Genomic DNA, 19,779 nt, shown 5'->3' with positions numbered 1-19,779 from the left:
CTGGTACATAGTCCTCTGCCTTTTCATCTTGTCTATCTTTCTGTGAATGTGGGTTTTGTTCCACAGGCTGCAGGATTGTAGTTCTTCTTGTGTCTGCTGTCTGCTCTCTCGTGGATGAGGCTGTTTTCTCCTGCTTTTAACACTTATAAGTTTCCTTTTTCTTTCTAACTTATTTTTTTACAAAAATGAGATAATATTTCTTACAATTCTCTGCTCACTTCTTGCTTCTCTCTCTTAATGCATCATGTAAATCTCCCCCAAGTTAACTATTTTAACTAACTCTTTCTTTATAATGGCTACAAAACATTCTAGAATGTGGAGACATCACCAACATTCAACAATGCTGTTACTGATAAGTGCTCATGTGGTTTCCAGTTATTGTTACTATGAATCATCTTGTGATACATATCCTTGGACATATGTCATTTATCACTGGTTGAATAGTTTACGCTTAAATGTACCAATGATTGGCACCAAATCTCTGAATCTATTGTTTCTGGGAGCTTCTCTTTCTCTCTTTTGATAATCAAGTCTCCATAGGCTTATTTCCAGAGTTTAGAATCTTTTAATCAGGCTTTCCAAAATAAACCATCCTCCACCCTGGCGTCAAAATTATTCTTATAAATCACAAGTCAAATGATGTCACTTTCTTAACTCCTAATTGCCTACTAGATAAAGGCCAAATTTCTCAGCGTGCATTGGAAAACGTCTCTAGGGGAGAACTAACATAAGTTTCCAAACTCACTTCTGTTTGACTACCATTCTTCTCTTGCCCTAAACACCTAAATCCTACACTTGGCCAAAATAAACAGCTTGCCGTTTTCCCAACAATGCCCTTTTGTCTCCTGCCAGTCTGCCGTTACACTGCTTACTTACCCAGTTACCTCTTCCATGAAGCCTTTGCTCATAATGACAAGCAGAAATTATCATAACCTTTTGTGCTTCTGGAGTTCTCAGTACATGTTTTTGTTTTATTTTTTAAATAAAATTTTATTTGAAATATTTTTAGATTTACAGAAAAGTTGCAAAGATATTACAGAGAGTTTCTCTATACCGTGCACCCAGTTTCGCCTGTTGTTAGCATTTTATATTATCATGGTATATTTGTTAAAACTAAGAAACCAACATTGGTACACTACTCTTAACAAAACTGCAGGCTTTCTATAGATTACACCAGTTTTTCCACGATTCTGTTCCAAGACCCAATCCAGGATACAGTGTTTCATCATATTGCGGATGTTCAATTTCTTGAGTGACATTCTTTTATATACATTGTCCAGTGTTCTATTTGTTTCAGGCAGGAGGGTAAACTTGGTCCCTGTTTCTCCATCTTGACTGGAAGCAAAATCTAAGGTTATTTTAAAATCTGTGGTGAGATCCTCTTTTCTTTCAACATTTTGTTTCCTTTTTACAATTTCCTAGAAGCCCCTCCCAATATAATTTATCTTATTTTCACTTTTTATTTAATATCAAAATCCTGTTTTATTTTTTTCCCCCAGTGGCCAGGTTTTATCTGCTCTTCCTAGAACCTCCAGGCAAGTTCAAATTCTACAGAATACTACTACAGCATACGAGGTAACTTCTCCCTCATTTATCTTCTTATTGTTTATATTTTATACAAGTCTGGTGTGCCATGTTCTCTCCTATATGTCGTCTGACTTATATACAGCTGGTATAAACCCCTCTCCTTGTAGCCTTCTCCTCCTTCCCATAATCACATGATTTTACTGGTTCCCCAAATCAAACTTTCTTCATTTGTGCTATTGGCTTTTCAGCCAATTACATGACAGTACCTAGGCATTGAAAGTGTGAACTTACTGGTTCATTCCTGGGTTTCAGCACCCAAAAAAAGGGGGGGGGGTACTTACAAAGATGCTACAGTAACAGAAATCCAGTAGATCTTTGTTTAAAAAGCAATAATACTTAACCAAGGTGTAAGCATAAAAAACACAAAGAAAAATTTATTAAAATTTTCATGCCTGGGACTCAACTCCCCAGAAAATAGAAAACTGATACATTACAAAATATCCTGATAGAATACTGATGGTTGTTGGGTTAGGGCTCTCTGAGAAGCAGAGGTCAAAACTATATTAGAGATGTGAGAGACTTGTTAGGGGGGCTGCTTGTGAAGGATGAAGAGGAGGGAGCTGGAGGTGGCAGGGAGTACCCACAGACCATCGAGCAGCTCTGACATGTGTGCAGAAAGGAGAGTTGTGTGTGGACAACCTCTAGACCGCAGGGCAGTCCGTATGAAGGTTTGGCTGGACCATGATAAGTCCTTAAGCCAAAGACATCTGTAAGAGGAAACCCTAATCTAGCAGGAACGGGGCTGCAATAATACACCCGCAGTGCTCTGTCATTGGCTGGCTGCAGCCCTGGAGAAGCCAGGGAGGAATCAAGAGGGACAACAGCGGGGAAGGTTAGTGAACTAAGCCTCTCCCAACAGAAGAGCTGTCCGGCGCGTCCTCACAGCCACTACACCGTGGACAGAGGAAATACTGCCAGAGGAAGCATCCGAGATTCAGGACTTAGATCTTGTTCTGCCACTTCTTGGTGTGTGATTTTAGGCGACTTAGCTTCGAGCCTTAATTTCTTCATCTGAACAATGAAAATAATAACACCTGCTTAGTTTATGGCAAAATGTTATTATAATGATCAAAGGCAATGAGTGTGAAAGTGCTTTAAAAAAAGCTCAGTAAAATAGAAAAGAAATGTAAATATTATGTATAGGAAGACATTTCCCAAAGGCAATTAGATTAAAGAAAAGGGACACTAACATCATAATAGTATCAAGGATATGGAATTTTTATTTAAAAAAAGCAACATTTAATCGACTTTCTTTCTAGACCAACTTTCATTTCTCTTTAAACATTTGACATACACATCCAGTTCTACAGTTGGGCCATAAATATATTCATTCATGAATTCATTCATTAGTTCATTGCCTCGCCAAATATTTATTGAGTACCTAGTAAGTTCCAGGCCCTCTTTAGCTACTGGGGTTACAGAAAAGAATAAAACAAGCCCCCTGTAAAAGAAATGTTTACACTACCACATGTGTAAATGGGGACCAGTGACCAGGAAAGTCTTTTTTATTTCCCTTATAAAAACCCTTTTATGGCTTTAGCTACAGATGAGAATGATGTGAAAAACTGTCTTTGTTTTTATCAATTTTCCCCCTTGAAACTGCAGATTGTCCTCTGGCAGCCAGTAACAGCTGAATTTATTGCGAAGGGAAAAGAAGTCCATTTTTTTGTGAATGCGTCTGATGTAAGCAACGTGAAAGCCCATTTAAATGAGAGCAGAATTCCGTTCAGGTAGGCATGATTCCATATTTACTGAGCAGCTATTCTAAGCACCTATGATGCATTTTACTAGTGGATGGTGTCATTGCTTCCTGGAAAAATAAATACTTACATTAAACATGGCAACATGGAAATCTCTGGAACGGATTGGTGATGAAGCCCAAGGGGCTAGCTCTGTGACCCTGGACAAGCGGTTTACCTCTTGTGACCTTGGTCCCTTATCTGAAAAGGACTCTTACCGTTCCTCCCGGTTCCTTCCTTCTTATAGTTCCTCTACTCTGTGCCTGGACTCGGGGAGCAAAATTGTCATTCACTTTAGTAGGCTTTGTGGTATCTCTTGAAAAAGCAGCTGCTGAAGGAGATTTTGCTTCCTTCACAAGGTCAGTGAACATTCTGGAATGTCTGGCCCTAAACTAAAATTTGCATTAGGTATGATTTCTGTTCAGAGTTCATGCCTTCTTCCTTTTGGAGTCTCCTTTCTGTATCCATTGCCCAAGTGCCAGTGTCCCTCTGCTGCCCTGACACTTCCTGGAGGCCATGCTCTCTTCTGTGTATCAATGGGCAACCTTTGGATAATACACTATGATTATTATTAATAATATGTTATTGGTGTTTTCTGCCTTCCAGGAAAGGTGCTGAGCCTTTCTATACATTGTATCATTTAATCTTTATTTAATCCTGTGAGGTAAATACTATCCTCATTGTGTGTATGAAAAAAATTTTCAGATTTTCAAAGGAATTTCTCAAGGTCAGCCAGCTAGAATGTGGCAGAGCTAGGAGTCATACTCAGACCTTTCTGATGTCAAAGCCTTGGCTTTTAGCCCCTGACCTAAGTAAAAGTAAAGAAAGCTTTATTAGAATGACAGCTAACTTTCAATTGTTCATCCCAGGTGACAGAATGGCTTCAGTCTGTCTTAATTAAGATGTTTGTGCCTAGTTAACTGTGTGATCCTTTGCAAGAGAAATTAAATGAGATCACTTTCCTGTACCTTCCCTATTCCTGTGCTCTTATTTCTCTAGAGATTTGACCAACTTTGGCCTTGCAGAACCTATACATGCGTATATATACCTATACATGCATCTGGTGTAGGTCAGTGACTCACAGGGAAAAATAAAAAGAAAAGGCTTTCTGCTTCTCCTCGGTCCTTAACTGAAAACAGAATAATACAGTGTTCCTCTGGATTGAAAAACATTGTCCATTAACCTGTATGTTCACCTAAAACACACTAATGAGTCACATTCGAGAAATGTTCATAATGTTGGAGAAGGGGTGAGATTTTGGAGGCCCTGAAAACATACCCCATAGGAGCCACTATCCCTCCAATGCCCATGAGGCTTTACCCAGAGGGCTTGTGTATTTCAGCTTATCATAATGTTAGCTGGTGGTGTTTTCACCTTGTGCTTATTAGATTTCTTAGTTACTTTTCCCCCTTGCTCACCTGTTGTGCCTGCAATGGGCCATGCAGGAAAATCAGAGCCCTCTTTGGAAACCAGCTCACGCCCTGTTTCATAACCCAGGGTCTTGTTGGAAAATGTGGAAGATCTTATCCGGCAGCAGACTTCCAATGACACCATCAGCCCCCGGGCCTCCTCCTCCTACTATGAACAGTATCACTCACTAAATGAGGTAAGCTGTCACGTTTCTCTTGAAAATTCCTATTTTCGTTTAACGAGCGTTGCCATTTCAGCCATGGGAAATTATTAGAGAATCATAATTGGTGGAAGAGGGTGAAAAAAAAATCACAATTAGGTTGATTATACAGAAGTAATTCATCCTTTTGTAGATATCTTCCCTGGGAAGATTGTGTCATATTTTGGAAATTGCCTCTAAGCAGCCTGTTTGTCCATAGCTAAGAGTATCTCTGTTAGGAGTAACACTGCATTCTAAGGAACAACAGGAAATTGAAAATAGGGCCTTTCTATTGACACTGCCACAAAAAAATTAACAGTCCAATTAATCATGTCTCCTTAGACCATTATCCTAATTGTACTCTTACTGAATAATCGCCATATTATCTCACTGAATTAAAGGCATTTAGTCACTTATATTTAGTACGCAATAAAGTGTTTAAGTGCATTTTATTCCTCTCAGAAGGAACCTATTTAAATAATAATAGTAATAATAATAATGTTGATAATGCCTGTGTTTTAATATTTAAGAAATGGGTTTTTTTCCTATTAGTACTTATAGGTTCTGATTTTTCTAGAGGGAACCTAAGCAAGATATCCACGTTCAGTTGGCCTCAGTAAGCTTTCGCATCATACTCTAAGAGCCATTTCCCCATATTTGTTAGTTGAACCCCTTGGAGCACTTTCTTTTCAATATAATATACTCCAAGTAGTACAAATCCCTTGATACCTTCTAGTCTTTCATAGGAGTCTGCTGCTATATTCCTTAATATAAGTATTTTTATCATCTTTGGCTAGGTGCCCAGAAACTGTTAAGAGCCATATCCATATTTTTAAGACATCTAAGGCTTAAGTAATAAGAAAGTTTTCTATTGAATCTTCAAAAGCATCTGTCCTTTTCCAGTTAGTTAAACCAGAACTCAGTGTGCTTCTAGAATCGATGTACCTGGCTGGTTGACGGGGATCTTAAAATTGCAGCCCTCTCCTTTCTCTCTCCTACCTTGCCTCTGTCTATTCTACCTAGACCACCTCCCTCCAGCCTCCTACATCAGCCCTGCATGAGTAAACTTGAGGTCCAGAGTGGAGAGGCTGGGTAGGCACAGTTTGCAAATGGAGAACCTAACTGTGTCAATGCTGTGTTGGGTTTGGTGGAAAGAGTGGAATGCCTTAAACAGAGGTATTTAAAAATATTTTTCTGGGAATTCCCTGGCAGTCCAGTGGTTAGGACTCTGTGCTTTCACTGCCGAGGACCCACATTCAATCCCTGGCTGCGGAACTAATATCCTACAAGCCGCACGGTGTAGCCTAAATAAATAAATAAAGGATATGAACATTAAAAAAATTTTTTTTTCTGGTATATTTTAAATACTTTGTTCAAAGGGCTTATTTTTTTCTTACCCTCATCCCAGGAAAGAGTTGGAAAGACATGGGAGGAAAAAAGTATCAGTTTGCCATACACTGTTATTAGTCGGTCATAACAAAATGACATATACTGAGTGGCTTAAACAACAGAAGTTTACTCTCTCACAGTTCTGGAGGCTGGAAGTCCAAGGTCAAGGTGTCAGCAGGGCTGGTTTCTTCTGAGGCCTCTCTCCTTGACCTGCAGATGGCTACCTCCTTGCTGTGTCCTCACACGGCCATTTCTGTGTGTGTGCACATCCCTGGCGTCTCTCTGTCCATGCTAATCTCCACTTCTTATAAGAACACCAGTCAGGTTGGATTAGGGTCCACACCAACAGCCTCATTTCAACTTAATTACCTCTTTAAAGGCCCTATCTCCAAATGCAGTCACATGCTAAGGTACTGGAGGTTAAGGCTTCAACATATGAATTTGAGGGGGAACACAATTCATCTCATTACAATGACGTTCCAGAAAACAGTTTGGACCTCTCCTCGCTCCCACGCCCAATCCTTTCTAAGAGGTTTGTAGGAACCATGGCAATCTTGCTCCCCGGAAATCCTGCCAAGTCCTTTCTTCCCCTTCAACACTGATCTCTCCTTCAGTCCTCACCACACGTTCGCTTGAGGGGCAAGAGGGGTTTCTTTTGTCATTGACTCTCACTAGGAAATTTTAAGTGATCCCCTGCAGGGGAGAAAAACAAATGACTGAAAAACATCACTTAAAACAAATGGCAAAAGAAGAGAGTTATTCAAAGGATGTGACCATCATTACCGCAGATTGTGAAATGAATAAAGTTTTCCGTAAAGCTGCCTTTATATAACACAGCCTCCCTGTTGGAGGAAATCTACTGAACCATCAATGCTGTAACACAAAATAGTTTGATGTAGTAGTTCTCTCAGGTGTATGCATGCCTTAAAGGAGTAACACAGTAAACAGAGGCCCAGTGAGGAGATCCCTGATGGTTAAATTTCCGGCACCTCAGACACTGACAGCAGTGGTACTTGGCAGCAGGTAGGCCTTCCAGGAGCATCTGAACTCTCGGCACGAGACAACCACTCCCACACACCACTCACCCTAGTTATGTTCCTCTAAGAGGATCCAAGGGTAAATGGTGCTCCCGTTCCCATCAGCTAGGATTGCTATTTGAAATTACCTCTAGAAAAGTTCCCAGAGATAAGGCCATGGGTTGGTCATTCCCACTGCAGAAGGTGTAAAAGTTTAAAAATGGCCCCTGAGAAGTTGGTCTACATTAAAACATGGCCAGGCTCCATCATTCAATGCCTGCTTTCAGGTGGGCACTAGCCTAAAGTCAGACCCAGAAATTTTTGTTTTTTCTTTCTATTATAATCTTGACAGAATCACAGGCCACTAGACTTCCACCCAGGAGAGAGGTCCAGAATCAAACTCCTTCCCTGGGTAGAAGAGAAGTTTTTTTTTCTCCAGATTGTTTTCCCCTTTGCTTCTCATCATTTCACAGATTTTGTTGTGAGTCCACAGGTCTTCAGTAAGAAATAATGGCACCTCGATTGATCCTGTTCAAAGACAGTGCCCAGAACTTCCTTAGGTTACTCTTGAAAAGTGAATATTTAAAAAAAAATCTCATATAGAAATGAACTCTTGAATGGTAAAGAGGATTTCATACACAGAGGCAGGGATTCAATGTGATGAGCCTTTAAAAATAACTTAAGGAGCGCTGCTTTGAAGATTATCTTTTCCTACTTTGTCGTAAGTTTCTTAGTACTTTTTCCCTAAACCTTGATATTTTTCAAAACTTTAGCTTTATTGATTTTTCTAAACAGCAGAAGAAACACCCTGCCTCAAGTGTTTTCGTTCCTCATTCTCTCCACATACAAGTGTTTTCGAGGGATTGCCCTTCCTCGAAGAAGTGGTCTGTTTCCTTTGTCAGGAAAATGCTTTGAACTTGCTCTGTGACTGCTGGTTTCTGCTCTGATAGATCTATTCTTGGATAGAAGTTATGACTGAGTGGTATCCTGATATGGTTGAAAAAATCCACATTGGATCCTCATATGAGAAGTACCCACTTTATGTTTTAAAGGTATGTTGTGGGAAGAGTCGTTGACCTTTCAACTTTGGGGGATGTGTTAATTCTCCAGCAGTGCTTGTTATTACTTGGATTTTTTTTTTTTTTGAGTTCTGGAAATATGTGTATTATAAGTGTTCCTCAACTTTAATATCCAGCTATTTAGAGATTGGTTATTACCTTTAAATGTTTTTCCTTTACTAATGTAGTGTTGGTCTAAGAGTATCAACTCTGTGATATAGATAAGCCATTTAACCTTCCTGGGCTTTAATGCCTACCTTCATAAAATGAGGGGAGTGGTCTAGATTAAATTTCAAATCCTGTTTTATTAACACCACCACCTCCGACTAACTGACTTAGGCAAAAAAAAAAAGAGTAGGGGAATCTGTGATTGAACAAATATTGACATTGATACAGTTTTTAGAACCAAAGAAAGAGTTGAACAGCAAAACTTAGGAAAGGATAGGAACCAGGGCAATGCTGGGATTTTGGGCAGCACGGCTGATATGATAGCTTTTGCTTCAGTCACCACCTGTCTGGTTCTTTATTTTCAGTTGAATAAATTGGCCTTAGTAAAGTCAGTGAATGTGGCCGCAGGAAGAATATTGGGAGCCATGAAACCAAACTAATTCCTGCCTGTTAATTTCTAATTTTGCAGTTCTGTTTTTTTAACCACTCTTTCCCCTAAAGAAAAAAAAATAAAAAATAAAATAAAATAAATTAAAAAGAAGCTCTGGAAAAAATTTAATCATTGGAAAAATACATCCGATTTAGGAACATTTAATTTATACATAGTTTCCCAACATTATCTAAATTGTGATAGGTGGGCCTCTTCGATCATCCAAAGATAAGATTTTGACTCAGGATTTCTGGGTTTTCATCTGTTCTGACAAGAACTTGCAGTGCAAACTCAAGGCAGACGTAGGAAAATTGGGTCCTCTTGGCAGCCGAGTTGGTCAACCAGACTGGATCCATGTAGTCATGGCCTACCCACCCATGCCATTTACTTTCAGCCGTGTTGTGTGTCCTCTTTGGAACTTGTGTTTCCGGGACCTAATGTACATGTCGGAAAACCATGCTTTCCGCATGCATCACTCCCAATCGTACTCAACAAAGGATGTGCACATCACGTGAGTCTCTGGGATTCCTCCATCTTCCCAGGGTCAGGACCGGCACCAAGAGAATTTGCTCAGCACAGTTAAACAGAAGGTCGAGTAAGGCAACTAGTGCAGACAACTCAGGATTTTCTTTTACACTGAGTAGATTAAATCCGCTGGGTCGTTCTCCTCTTTGTACAATTTGACCCTTTGTGGCCAAGGCCATTTGACTTTCTCACTTGCCTTCTTATTGGATATCACTAGCTCCGGGTTAGTTAAGAAGACCCTCCCTGAGTGGCGTAGATGGCAATTTAGAAATCGAACTCTCTCCTTTTCTTGTTTTGGAATTCCAACCCCACACATTTGTTTGATTTTGCAACACTCTTCTCCCTTCCCTCCATACTCTAAAATGTGTGTCTAACTAATGTTTAAAAGCAAATGAATTACGATTCATTTTGTTTGGAGGTGTTTTTGAGAATTCTTCTAAAGACATCAAAGCCTATCATGGAGGAAAGGTTGGGAGTTCTTATTCCAGAAAGCTGGAAGCTCCACTAGTCCCCCAGGTGGTAAATCAGAATGAGGCCTCTGTCCCCAGACCTGTTGGTAATAAATTGGTGTGAACCTAGATGTGTGCTTATTTTTGTGTGAAATAGGGAAATAATCTACACATTAAGAGTGTGCACCCGGGGAAAATGGTGAGGGAATCCAAGTTTATCTTGGACCACTGGCTTCCCTCTCCCAAGCCTTTCTCTGTCCCACCTCTCCCACAGAAAGCTGCGCACCCAACACATAACCACTTAATTCTAACTAGAGTGTGAAGGTATGGCCTGAAACACTAGTTCTCTGGTGTCTACTTCTACACCCACCTCATGCAGCTCTGGTATCGCAAGGGGATTGTGAGGGAATAAAAAGAGCTTTACACAAGACTAAATCAACCATACTTCAATAAAAAATTTTAAACATTTAAAAAAATAAAAGTTAAAGAAAAAAGAGTTTTAAATCGAGTCCTGGCTTCAGACCTCAGTCCCAACCCTCACTAGCTATGTGACCTTAGCTATTATCCTTTAATCACACCAGCTTTTAATTTCCCTTGAGAATTCTCAGAGGAATGCAGAGAATAATGTGTATTTCATGGATTTGCTGAAAGGATTAAGTAGAAGCACTATATATATGGAAGTTATTATCCTGAAGCCTCTTAGTACTGTTTTTTTATTTTCTCTGTGCAGGTTTCTAGAAAAGAACAAAGGGCCAAAAATGCCATGTGGATTGACTGTGGAATCCATGCCAGAGAGTGGATCTCTCCTGCTTTCTGCTTGTGGTTCATAGGCTCTGTAAGTATTCACATTCTCTTAAGCCAGAGTTTCCCGATATGTGGCCTAAGACCACTTGCATCAGAATCAACTGGCCTGTTTATTACATGCATTTTCCCAGGTCACATCCTAGAATTCGTGACTTAAAATGTCTGGAGGTGAGACTTGGGAATCTACAATCTTCACAATCTTCTCAGGTGACTTTTATGCATGTTAAGTTTGAGAACCAAGACTTTAAGCATTTAAATTACGCTAAAGATTGTCTGTCTTATCCTTTCTACATTTCTGGCTGGTGCTAAACACCGGAACATAATTAAGAAATAGTATGCCGTTGTGGTATGTTTCCTAAGTAAAAGAAAGAACTGAAGCAATTATCGGAATTGAGTACCAATGAATTTTTTTCTTTTGATTTGAATTATGCAGATATCTTTTGCCATATTCTGCCCTTAGAAATTGAACATAAAGCAACATTACAGAGCAGATCGTATTTTCCCATATATCATAATAGGGAATTTTGTCCCCGAAGGCGGCCTTGGCATCAAAAAATCCATATATGAGACAAAGAGTACACCATAAAAGTAAAAATTATAATGACTGTAAACCTCTATAATAAATGAAAACCGTAAAAATTATGCTTCAGATCCTATAAAATGGGCATATATGTCCTCTACACTGATTCATACAAAGAGCTATTGCCACCGGAAAAATAACTTCAAGTATGTGTCCTTCTGATAATGGTTTTTGTCGTCTCTGTAGCCACACAAATGTCTCTGTATCTATCTGGACAAATAAATCTCTACTTACCTTTATTTGCCTTACCATCTTCTCTTCCCACCAATGGAAATGCAGAATCCCCGAGCCTACTGAAAAGTTCCCAACCGCCAGACCCTAAACACAGCCATTTGATGATCTGGAACCTTCCCCAACCTGGATAGTTTTGTTTCTTTTTAGATAATGAAGGGGGCAGCACTTAGTGGAGAGAGAAACATGCAAAGCGAGAGGGGAAGAATATTTCTTTTTCATTCTGTCAAACCGAACCTGAAAAGGACTGGGAAGAAACTCCGGTTCGTAGGGACTCTAATGCATGTCGGTACAGTTGTCCCTAGCTGCCGTCCCTCCTACCCTGACATCTCTTCCCTCCGGTTACATGTTACCCTCTCCCTCCACCCATCTGCTGAATCTTTGTAAGATTAAGTTTGTTATTCCACAAATATGATAAATTGCCGATGAGGTTCTTTTTTCTCCTCCAACTCTTGCCACGGTTCTGAATGAATGAAAAGTCCGTATGTGATGCGGGTCCCTAACAGCCGAGAAACCTGCAGGCGGGGGCAGGGGACCGATGCCTCAGCCGAACGCCCCCCCCCGCCCCCGCCCCAGGCTGAGAGAAGGGGCTTCTGTCCGAGGACGCTGTCCTCCGGAACTGCCCCACCCCACCGAGCAGCCCCCTGCGTCCCCCAGCCCGGTCCCCCTTCAGCCTCCTTCAGCATCCGAGGCGGGCACGTGTGGCTCCGAGGGGACGCCACCCGGGCTGCGGCCATCGGGGGCTTCCCTACCGAAGGGGCTGCGGCCCGGCCCCAAGGCCATGTCCACGCTGCCCTGGGAGCCCCGGGAATGCCGGGTTAGGACGGTAGCAGCATTGGATGACTTTCTCAAAGAGGGCAGAGGAATTTTCCCTCCACGGGCCACAAGGGGCAGGGCTGGGAGAAGAAATAGACTCGCACCTTAGCTCATGCAAATAATGATTTTCTAGCTCAAGAAGAGACTATTGGTGGAGTGGAAATGGGAGGTAAGAATGGGGAGGAAATCTGAGTAAGCCAGCTGGCTTCTAAGCCAAAAGGATTCCTCTTTGTTTATCTTTGAGACAGTCCGACCCTGAGAACAGCTTTAAAAGGGAAATTAGTGCTGAGACAGTAATTAGTGCTGAGAGCGTCTTCAGCCAGCAGGCGCTCCGTAGCTACGGAGCACAGGGGGCTTGGGGCAGTTCCTGTCACCCGTTTGTACAAAATAGGGCCGGGAGATTCAAGAGGATGTATGTGTATGGCTTCCTCATCCCACTTGGCTTTTTGTCAGACCCGATTCTTGGCTTAGGTTTCCAGAAGCCATCGGCAAACATACACACGCATGCTGGAGCTGCCACATTTATCCCTTTGCCTGCAGCCTACTTTGGGCAAAAAAAGTGCCTTACTGACTGTAGCCATTACAGTAGCCAGTGTATTTTGACAGGTGCCTATCCTTTAAAAAAAAAAAAGTTCTCGTGTTTTTGTTTTTTTTTTTTTTTTTTAAATTGCTGGCCTACTCTGAAATCCCTGGCAGATCACCGGGCCATTGGATTTTTTCCATTATGTTCATTACCATGTACCTCAGATCTCTCTCTCTCTCTGTGTTACAGTTTCTCGTCTTGGACTTTCTTTTACTATTACTATAATTTTTTTTTTGCTTTAAAATGAGTGTGATGCCATATCCAGTCGATTTTATTCTCTCACCATGTACTCTGTAAGAGGTGTGGGTATTTATTTGGTCGGCATGCGAGCAAGTGCTGAAGTAACATGATCAGTATACACGGAAGGTTTTTAGGAAGTATGGGAAAAAAATGTTGTATTGGCCATGATGGTGACATGGTATAGTCAAGCTGCCTTTTCAGAGGTCCTATCTGTTCAGTGTTAAGTGATTTTTAAAAATAATAACCTGCTTTTCTGACTAGCTTAAAGATAGATTTGAAAATGGTTTTGGATGCAATTAGGTTATGCTATTTGGACAATAAACTCACCTTGACCTAAAAAAAAAAAAAAGTTCATATGTGAGATTCATCTAACAAATTATCTTCTCAGCTCCTTGAACTCTTTTACATGACTAAACCTAACCTTAACTCTGTTTTAGTAAATTTCTCCTATGGCCATTATCTGGAGCTCAGAAAGAATTCTCTCTCTGATCCTAGATCCAGAATATGACCATGAACAGTGACCAGGAAGGCCAGGGGGAGCCTCTGAAGACACTGACTTCTGAATTTCCTCTCATTCCTCACACTTGCTATGTATGCTTCCCCCCCCCTCCCCCCTTTAGTAAATTTCCAGTCCTTGGATATATCTGCTTCCTTCTAATTCATCAGATCCTTTCCAAGAATCTCTTCCTTCCCTAACTAGTATGAATCCCATCACAAACCACCCTTCACCCGTATCCTGAATTTCTTGCTACCTTGATCTGCCCTTTAGGAATTCCAACCCCAAACACCCCACAGAATTAACCAGCCTTCTTCTGAGCCGCCGTGCACATCCCAATTTTACTATTATAACATTGAATTGTTGTTCTTTCCTTTCCAACTTCACACTTTTCTTAGCTTTTTAAGGGCAATGATTATCTCTAAAGTCAATTTTTTTGGTTCTTATAACACTGAATTGTTATAACATTGAATTGTTGTTCTTTCCTTTCCAACTTAACACTTTTCTTAGCTTTTTAAGGGCAATGATTATCTCTAAAGTCACTTTTTTTTGGTTCCCCGTAACTGTGTATTTTTTGGTCCACATAATCAGTGCTCAACATCCACTTCTTGTATTTGAAATTTAAATTAATGCTGCAGGTTCAGGCTGAAATACAACTCTGGGGTCCAGAGAGAACTTAAACAGTGCCTACTACTGGGCTACTTTCTTGCCATTGGGGAAGGTCTAAATTATCCATCCATACTTAGAGATTGGAGGAAACTGGGACTGATAGCTCTTTGCTGTATTTCTAATTGTCATGAGAAAAACAGTTTATTTCAAAATCTTCCATTCGTAGTGTCTTATATGCCTTAATGTACTAATTTATTCTCTGTCGAATGGTTATTGGTTAATTTGTTGGCAGGCATTGTTGCTGTTGTCTAGGATTGTAAGAAAGACAAAGCCTCAGCATCCCCCAGGCAAAGAGAGCTGAGTAATCATCTGTCACAGGTCCAGCTGATAGGAATTAGTCGAGCCTTTATCTCCTGCCTTCTAAGTACTCACTTGCTCTTGTGCTCTCCTCTGGCACCCTCCGTCCTCATCTTTCTTCTTGCTTTTTGCTTTTGTTTTAAAAAGTAAGACAGTGATTTCAATTATGTTACTTATCTTACTGGTGAGTCATTCCTTCAACAAGTATTTATGTATTGTCTTTGTGTGTCAGGCATAATTTCTGTAGCGACCAGCCTCATGAAGAGTGATTCATTCACTAGATATAAAACCATAACTGTAAGTATATTTATAGAATACTGTGAGAACTCACCAGATAACACATGCTTGGAGAGCCCCATGATACACAGATCAAAAATTAATAGTAAAGATTTAGATCCATGAACATGATCAACTTGGTTGAAAATGTTATTTTAAAAAATCATGTCTTGGGCTTTCCTGGTGGCGCAGTGGTTGAGAATCTGCCTGCCAATGCAGGGGACACGGGTTCGAGCCCTGGTCTGGGAAGATCCCACATGCCGCGGAGCAACTAGGCCCGTGCACCACAACTACTGAGCCTGCGCGTCTGGAGCCTGTGCTCCGCAACAAGAGAGGCCGCGATAGTGAGAGGCCCGCGCACCGCGATGAAGAGTGGCCCCCGCTTGCCGCAACTAGAGAAAGCCCTCGCACAGAAATGAAGACCCAACACAGCCATAAATAAATAAATTTAAAATTACCTTTCTAAAAAAAAAAAATCATGTCTTTAAACAGTTGATATACTGTCAGAATTACGAGGCTTCTAAAGTTCTAAAATTTACGTTATTTCAGTGACATGATTAGATATCTAGATGGCCTACTTTTGAAGTATGAATAACTGGATAAATGTCAAATCTGAAAATATTTTTATAAGTAATGTTTTACAAAGTTAATTAAGAACATTTCTTTGATTTCTCTGTATCTATGTAACCCTGTCCCCCACCCCTGCCTTTTTTTATTGAAGGATAGTTGATTTACAGTGTTATGTTAGTTTCAGGTGTACAGCAAATAGATTCATATATATATATATATATATATATATATATATATGTTCTTTTTCAAATTCTTTTCCATCATAGATTATTAGAAAATATTGAGTATAGTTCCCTGTGCTCTACAGTAGCTTCCTGCTGGCTATCTATTTTATATATAGTAGTGTATATGTGTTAATCCCAAACTCCTAATTTATCCCTCCCCTCATTTCCCCTTTGGTAACCGTAAGTTTGTTTCCTATGTCTGTGTATGTAACCCTACCCTTAGTCCCCACATGCCTGAGGGAAGCACAGGTTTGCCCAGTTACCAAGTACAACCTGATCTTTCCCTTAGCCAATCAGGAAAATACCTCAGGTCGTGAGGATTCTGCAACATTACCTGGCTAATCCACTCAGGTCGGTCTTCCATCGGGGTCCACTTCTCCTCTTACAGGCATTAAGAAGTCCCCTTATTGCATTTTCCCTCTATCCTTCCTTTTTCTAAGCCTCTCCCCTGAGATCATGGTCTCATCCTGCTGTTGCTCCTTAGATTGTCACCAATTCCCACTTGCTCTGGACCCTCATCTTCTTTTATAAATTTATTTATTTTTGGCTGTGTTGGGTCTTCGTTTCTGTGCTAGGGCTTTCTCTAGTTGCGGCAAGCGGGGGCCACTCTTCATCGCGGTGCACGGGCCTCTCACTGTCGCGGCCTCTCGTTGCGGAGCACAGGCTCCAGACGCGCAGGCTCAGTAGTTGTGGCTCACAGGCTCCAGACGCGCAGGCTCAGTAGTTGTGGCGCACGGGCTTAGTTGCTCCACGGCATGTGGAATCCTCCCAGACCTGGGCTCAAACCCGTGTGCCCTGAATCGGCAGGCAGACTCTCAACCACTGCGCCACCAGGGAAGCCCCCTCATCTTCTTTAATTGTGGACCTAAACAGGCTCACCACCAGTCCAGATGGTGCCTTCGTGCAGAATCAAACAGCTAGCTATCCATATGCAAAAGAATGAATTCAGACTCCTACCTCACACTATATGCAAATATTAACTCAAAATGGGTCAGACACCTAAATTTAAAAACTAAAATTATAAAATTCTTAGAGGAAAACATAGAAGTGGTAAATCTTTGTGACTTTGGATTAGGCAATGAGTTATTAGATATGACACCAAAAGCACAAGCAACCAAAGAAAAAAAAGAGATAAATGGGACTTCACCAAAATTAAAAACCTTTGTGCTTTTCCAGGGACACTATCAAGAAAGTTAAAAGACAACTCACAGAATGGGAGAAAATTTTTGCAAATCATATATATGATCAGGGACTCATATCCAAAATATATAAGTAACTTTTACAAATAAACAGTAAGAATACAAATAAAAGACAATTTTAAATGGGCAAAATATCTGAAAGGATAATTCTCCAAAGAAGATATACAAATAGCCAATAAGCATTATGAAAAGATGCTCAACATCATTAGTCATTAGGGAAATATGAATCAAAACCACCATGAGATACCACTTCATACCCACCAGGATGGCTAAAATTTTAAAAAGACAGATAATAGCAAATATTGGTAAGAGTGTGGAAAAATTGGAACTCTCATCCATTGCTGTTGGGATCATAAAATGGTACAGACACTTTAGAAAACAGTTTGGCAGTTCCTCAAAAGTTTAAGCATAGAGTTACCATTTGACCCTGCAATGCCACTCCTAGATGTATAGCCAAGAGACTTGAACACGTATGTTTACAAATGTTCAAAGCAACATTATTCATAAGTCAAAAAGTGGAAACAATCCAAACGTCCATCAACTTATGAGTGGATAAATAAAATGTGGTATATCCTTACAATGGAATACCATTCAACAATGAAAAGGAATGAAGTACTGATTTATGCTACAACATGGATAAATCTTGAAAACATTATGCTAAGTGATAGAAGCCAGACACAAAAGGCCATATATTTTATTATTCCACTTACATGAAATGTCCAGAATGGGCAGATCCACAGAGACAGAAAGTTGATTAGTGGTTGCCAGGCTGGGGGAAGAGGGGAAAGGAGAAGGGGGGTAATTCCTAATGGCTAAGGGGTTTTTGGTTTTTGGTGTTGGTGGGCGGGGTGATAAAAATATTCTACAATCACATAGTGGTGATGGTTGCATAACTCTGTGATATAAAATCCACTGAATTGTGCACTTAAAAATGGTGAATTTTCTGGCATGTGAATTATATCTCAATAAAGCTGTTAAAAGCTAGGCACCCCTTCCTCTGGGATTTCAGCTGCAACCACACATGAAGGTAGGGCTTGACACACAGAGTATAGGCTATATTTCAGCCCTCACTCACCCATTCTGTTTGGAGCCCTGCTTCTGAGACAAGAAATTCTCAGACTAACATTGATCATCTCTCAGAGACTAACTTTTTGCTGAAAGACTCCCATCCAACCATTGCTAAAGTAGGAAAGAAATAAAGAGAGTGAAAAGGACAAAAAAATCAACCATAGCACAACTATTAAAATGTCAGCAAACACTGTAGAAATAAAAATGATAAATGCTTTATTATTTGAAAGAAAATAAGATCTCCTAATCTTTTTTTTCTGATAATGAATGCCACATTATTACTGAAAAATGACTCTAACATAAATTTGCAAATTTGTAGCATAAAAATGTATTTAACTAGTTGCTCAACTATTTAAAAGATTGCCTCTTTCATTCTATAAAATTACTTCCTTTTCATTAAGTTTTTGTTTCTGACCTATAGTAGATTAAAAAGTAACTTGTACTTTTGCTTTCCTTTCTCCCATATTTAATAAGTGGTTATCTATGGTAAATAATTTAAATTTGGCTATTATGGTTGTTCTAGGAAAATATGGATATAATATTTTAAATATTTAAAGAAAAGATGGTAAAATTTTAGCTATAGCAAAGGTAAGATTTAAAATACATTTTTCTTAGATATTAACCCCCTATTGGTCATATCATTTGCAAATATTTTCTCACATTCAGTAGGTTGTCTTCTAGTTTTGTCGATGGTTTCCTTTTTTTTTTTGTGAACCACTACACTATATTGTACACCTGTAACTTATATAAAATAGTACAGCAACTATACTTCAATTTTTAAAAAAGACATTTTCTTTTTATCAACAATGAAAAAATATTTAACAAAGTCTTCTGAGTAAAGTTTAAATCAACAACTAATTGTGAACTAATCCACAAATTAAAATGAAACAATGTTGCCACAAATGAAGAATTTATACCAAAGCTTAGTCCTAGGTGAAATGATCTAACTGGCTGAAATTTGTCTTTGTGGTTCTGCTACGTCTATATTTGGTCATCTTGGAGTGAACTTCTCAGTCGTTGGAATGTGGATGTCCTTGGATCATGTTAAAATATGTGACCCTAAGCTGGGTATGAGTCTAAAGCACAGCAGAGCAGGGTCAGATGATATCTGTTACGAAACTCATAGCCAGTACCTAGGAAGAGCTACCACTGGCTTTAAAGCCAAATGATCTGATGCTTGGGAAACAAACTCGATTCTAGCAAAAATTTAGCTCACAACTTATAAGGACAATGCAGAAAATATTATCTAGACATGTGTGGGAATAAGACAAGGTTAGTCTAAGCTTTGATTGAGACGGATTATTGTGAAAAGAGTGGAAATATATCTAGGTTTTTGTTTCCTTAAATCTTTGTAGTGGGCTTTAGGCTTTAATAAAGAATTCTTTTTGTTTCTTGAAGGAAGTTTTAGAAAATAGATGGTTGTATTTTCTGCCTCCATAAATAGGAAGACCAATTGTCCCATGTCCAGGGCATTTACCACCACTTAGCAACATAGTACCCTAAGTTCAGACTTTTCAAGGAATTAATACTCTTCCTGAAAGTTGAATCTGCAAATCTAAACATCTCAAAAATTTTTTTAATAAAAAAATAGACTAAGTTTAGTGGATGTTAACTAGATGGATATTAACTAGACTTATTGTGGTGATCACTTCAGTATATAGACAAATTTTGAATCATTATATTATATACCTTAAATTAATACAGTTGACCCTTGAACAGTGCAGGGGTGAGGGGTGCCAACCCTCCCTACACTTCA

The 19,779-nt window shown here is 39.8% G+C and overlaps 1 protein-coding gene across 1 annotated transcript in view; it reads left to right on the top strand.

Annotated features, from left to right (window-relative positions):
• The window catches only part of CPB2 (carboxypeptidase B2), a 42,091-nt gene that overhangs the window by 6,542 nt on the left and 15,770 nt on the right, over positions 1–19,779 (top strand). Inside the window, exons 2-6 of the mRNA XM_061170918.1 lie at positions 1,500–1,575; positions 3,193–3,317; positions 4,824–4,932; positions 8,291–8,392; positions 10,701–10,805. Of these exons, the coding sequence (XP_061026901.1) occupies positions 1,500–1,575; positions 3,193–3,317; positions 4,824–4,932; positions 8,291–8,392; positions 10,701–10,805 (517 nt within the window). The remainder of the gene's footprint in view (positions 1–1,499; positions 1,576–3,192; positions 3,318–4,823; positions 4,933–8,290; positions 8,393–10,700; positions 10,806–19,779) is intronic.

This window comes from Eubalaena glacialis, chromosome 16 (assembly GCF_028564815.1).
Source record: "Eubalaena glacialis isolate mEubGla1 chromosome 16, mEubGla1.1.hap2.+ XY, whole genome shotgun sequence".
In the NCBI taxonomy this organism is placed as follows: Eukaryota; Metazoa; Chordata; class Mammalia; order Artiodactyla; family Balaenidae; genus Eubalaena; species Eubalaena glacialis.
This window is presented reverse-complemented; position numbering and strand designations above follow the sequence as displayed.